Source organism: Pelophylax lessonae (assembly GCF_965119305.1).
Source record: "Pelophylax lessonae genome assembly, chromosome: 10".
In the NCBI taxonomy this organism is placed as follows: domain Eukaryota; kingdom Metazoa; phylum Chordata; class Amphibia; order Anura; family Ranidae; genus Pelophylax; species Pelophylax lessonae.
This window is the reverse complement of record NC_138777.1, coordinates 97,162,600-97,166,248: the sequence shown is the minus strand read 5'-3', so window position 1 is coordinate 97,166,248 and position 3,649 is coordinate 97,162,600. Positions and strand designations below refer to the sequence as shown.

At 42.4% G+C, this 3,649-nt stretch overlaps 1 protein-coding gene across 1 annotated transcript; it reads right to left on the bottom strand.

Annotated features, from left to right (window-relative positions):
• Nucleotides 1–394: 394 nt before the first annotated feature.
• On the bottom strand, nt 395–1,361 carry CDC42EP2 (CDC42 effector protein 2). Its single transcript, XM_082270843.1, has one exon. It carries the CDS (start codon nt 1,327–1,329, stop codon nt 802–804), a length of 528 nt encoding a protein of 175 aa, XP_082126969.1. The 5' UTR covers nt 1,330–1,361; the 3' UTR covers nt 395–801.
• Between the last annotated feature and the right edge of the window lie 2,288 nt (nt 1,362–3,649).

Here is a 3,649-nt window from a genome sequence, read left to right as displayed (position 1 = left end):
TGATCATTGTAACCATCCCTGTCAATGTTAAACGGTTTGTCTCATTCCTGTACCTGCAAGAGAGCTTGTACTTTTGAAAAAACTGATTTACTGGCCAGATCACCAGAAAGAAAACCCCAAAAAAAAGGAAACTAAAGGCAGCCATGATATAGAATTGGTAAGCTGCAATATAATACATGTTTGATGTGAGGTTTACTACTGCTCACAAATACATGAAAAAAAAGGTGAAAAATTTCAAATGCAGATTTTTTTTAATGCTTGTCATCTTTGTGTCATTTCCATTTATTTAGGGTTAAAAATGGATACTCTGGAAATGAAAGAAAACCTCTAAAGAAGTTTTTTTTGCATGTCCCCCAAAATTTCACAGCTTAGCCCAAATGAATGACATCCAACATTAAATATTGTTCTGTATTTGGTCCAATAAACAATTTACAGCTTTTTACCATTAAAAGAAGAAAAATAAAGTGACATTTTCTGGCAAGAAGGCACTAAAGAATGACCCTGGTTATTACAAAAAAATCTGTAGGATGCTTTGACTAGTTAGGAATAGGGTGTACCACTCTATAGGTATAATGTAAATATTCCTTATGGAATGCTGTTTACTTCCAGTAAAGGTCCCAAAACTATACAGCATGTAGATGCTCGGCATCAGTATATACAGTATAAACACTTATTAGGCAGCATTGGCTTGTTTGTGTCCACTTAAAAAAAAAAAAACACATTCTGTAGTGTGTAAATCTAAAATACTTATAAAAATAGTTTTAGAATCTTTAGATGTAGCCCAAGGTGTCCCATCAGTCTTTACTCTTTTTTCATTATTTGCAGCACATCATCCAAGATGGAAGGCCCCAAATCCACATGTAGGGAAAGCAGAGAGCCGGCATGAGCAAGAAACCTTTCTTCCCTTTCCTCTGCTGTAAATACCCCACAAGGAGCCATCTCTGTGATTGGGCTCCTACTTTTCTCTTCAAGATGAAGTCTTGGTGGCTTTGGTGGGGGAGCCTGCAGAAGGGAAAGTGCTTGTGGCTCGCCTATAGCAGGAAGTGAGATGGCGTTCTTTAGGATAGGAGATGGCACCTCTGCATGGGAGAGAGGTGGGGTTGCATCGGGTGAAGAAGAGGTGGAGGATCCAGGATGTGATTGAGGCAAGAGATGGAATTTACCTTGCAGGAAGGAAACATCCCCAAACACATCTCCTTCCCCACTGCCAATATGAATAGTGTGTCTAAAGTCTCCAAGAGGGGGGCTGATCATATCTGGAGAAAGCACATCTCTAAGTTTTCCTTTACGGCTTCCTCTTTTGAGGTAGATGGGAGCTTTTGTAGACATCTTTGCAGTCTCTCTTGTTTCTTATGGATCAGGATTTTCTTTGTTCACATGGTATCAGTTCTGTGACATGGGGAACAAATAAACATTTTTTAGAATACACAGCATATTAACAATGAACAGACACATTCCCATACTGTATATAACATATATAACAAATACATGTACATTAGGGAAATGCTAGTCATGCACAACCCAATATTTTGCAGTGATACCAATGGGTCTGGATAGTGCTAGTGAAAAAAGTCACTAAGCAAATCTTCAATGACCATAAACCATATCTGCAAAAGTCATTCCACATGGGCCAACACACCAAGATACATGTCCTTGAAGGGGGAAAAAAAAAAAAAAAAAAAAAAAAAAATGTTTTTTCAATTAAGTGCTATGAAATTTAAAAAAAAAAAAAGGACTGTCACATAACTCAAAAGGGAGAACCTTTGGCTGCTGTTCAAGCTTTATCAATTCAGGTTCAAATAATAAAAGCCTCATCATAAATTTGGAACTAAAAACGTAAAACAATTGTAAGCATGTGGGCGGTGGTTCTGCAATTAAAAAAAACAAATAAAAACACCCCATTGTTTGCAATCTACATTAGAACATACACTGAGCTTCACATGCGCTGCTGGATTGCAGGTACTGAAGGTTTTTAACTCAGGGCTCAACAAACCCCAGGCACTAGGTCGCCACAGCACCCTGAAATCAGACCCCATCGCCCCATCCACCACTGCCAGTGGTACCAGATATGAGCTCCACACTTTCTCTCGCCCCCCCCCCCAAAATCAGGAGGAGAGCTGAAGACGGAGGCTTTTGCAATTTGCTGGTCGAGATGGCACGGACAGCACATGGAGGAGCTACAGTGAGCCCCGGCTCGGTTCGATGACCGAGAGTGACCTGGCCAGCCTTGCAGGGAGCGCAGCCCGAGGTGGAGCCTGGAAGGTGGCCAAACTCTACTCAGGTGAAAGGACACACCCAGGGGCCCCATCAAAAAGAACAGAGGAGGGGGAACACTGTGTGAGAAAATGTACACAATTATATGACTGACCACAGTGTCACAGCAAATAGGTGTTCCCTGCCTGATGTGTCCTGCAATATTTAGGACAGGCAGCATAGAAGTGACCCCATTAGATAGAGTCCTTTTATTTTAGAACCCCCCCCCCCCCCCATTATATCAGAGTCCTTTTTTATCAGCAACCCCTTTTAGAGATAAAATGTTGGTCACCTGTCACCAGAAAAAGCCCTGCCAGAACAAAAAAAAAAAAATATGTACACACACACACACACATAATATACACATACACACACACATACACACACACACACACACACACACACGGGGATCACCAATTCAGAAAAACAAACCATGCAAACCACACTGACATTTTGATAGTAAACAATGTAAACATACGAGTGCTGTGTTATGACGGATAGTTTCCACGCCTTTCTATTTTTCTCTGAAACACAACCTGCTGATTCAGTGAGAGACTTGGTTAGGATTTCTGTCATGCAGCCAGTGGCAAAGGATTCTGGGAACAGCTTAATTTAGAGCTGCTGCATGAACATGATAGATTTGAGTGTAACATGATAAAATTCCAATATTCATAAAAAAAAAGAAGAATGACAAACCTGAAGACAAATATGTTATTACAAAGCCCCTCTCCAAAATGGAAAGTGGATAAATAAAATTGGAATGACAAGCACTTTGAAAAAAGGGGAAAACTGAAGAGATGGCTCCTATTTTTCCTCACACACAAAAAGTGTTTTGGGTCCTCGTAGACCAGGGGTGTCATCACCATTAAAATCTGCAGCATGACTACTCTCAAAGGAGTGCTATGCACAACCCCAACCTCGCATCTCTCTCCTCCCTTTCCAGGTGACTCCACTAGCTGTGTATTTCTGCTAGTATCTTCCTTTGCTGCCAGTTGGGCCTTGCCTTGCAGGGAGGAGATCATCCTGTGTTTACAAGTGACAGCAGGGAGTGGGAGGGGCAGGGAGGGCAAGAGCCAGGAGGTGGGTGGTGGAATGGAGTTCCACCGTGTCTTCTTGGCTGCAAAACTGGTTGTAAGCAGTGTTGCCAACCATCCGTATATTTACAGACAGCCCATAAAATCAGGGCACTTTAAGGCTGCCCGTAGGAGCCAGTAAAAATGGCTGCCTCGGGCTCAGGTGAGAACTGCGCATGCGCAGTTCCAGAAATCGAGTCAATCCGATCTTGAGTCTGCGCCACCCACTGGTGATGTCATGCCGCACGGGCGGCGCCTTAAAAATTTTAAATGCCAGGCGGGCGGGAGGAGGGAGAGTCCTTTCATCCCGGTCAATGCATCGT

Bases quoted from the DNA above. Each gene is read 5' to 3' on its own strand.
- CDC42EP2 (XM_082270843.1), bottom strand. From the start codon at position 1,329: ATGTCTACAAAAGCTCCCATCTACCTCAAAAGAGGAAGCCGTAAAGGA.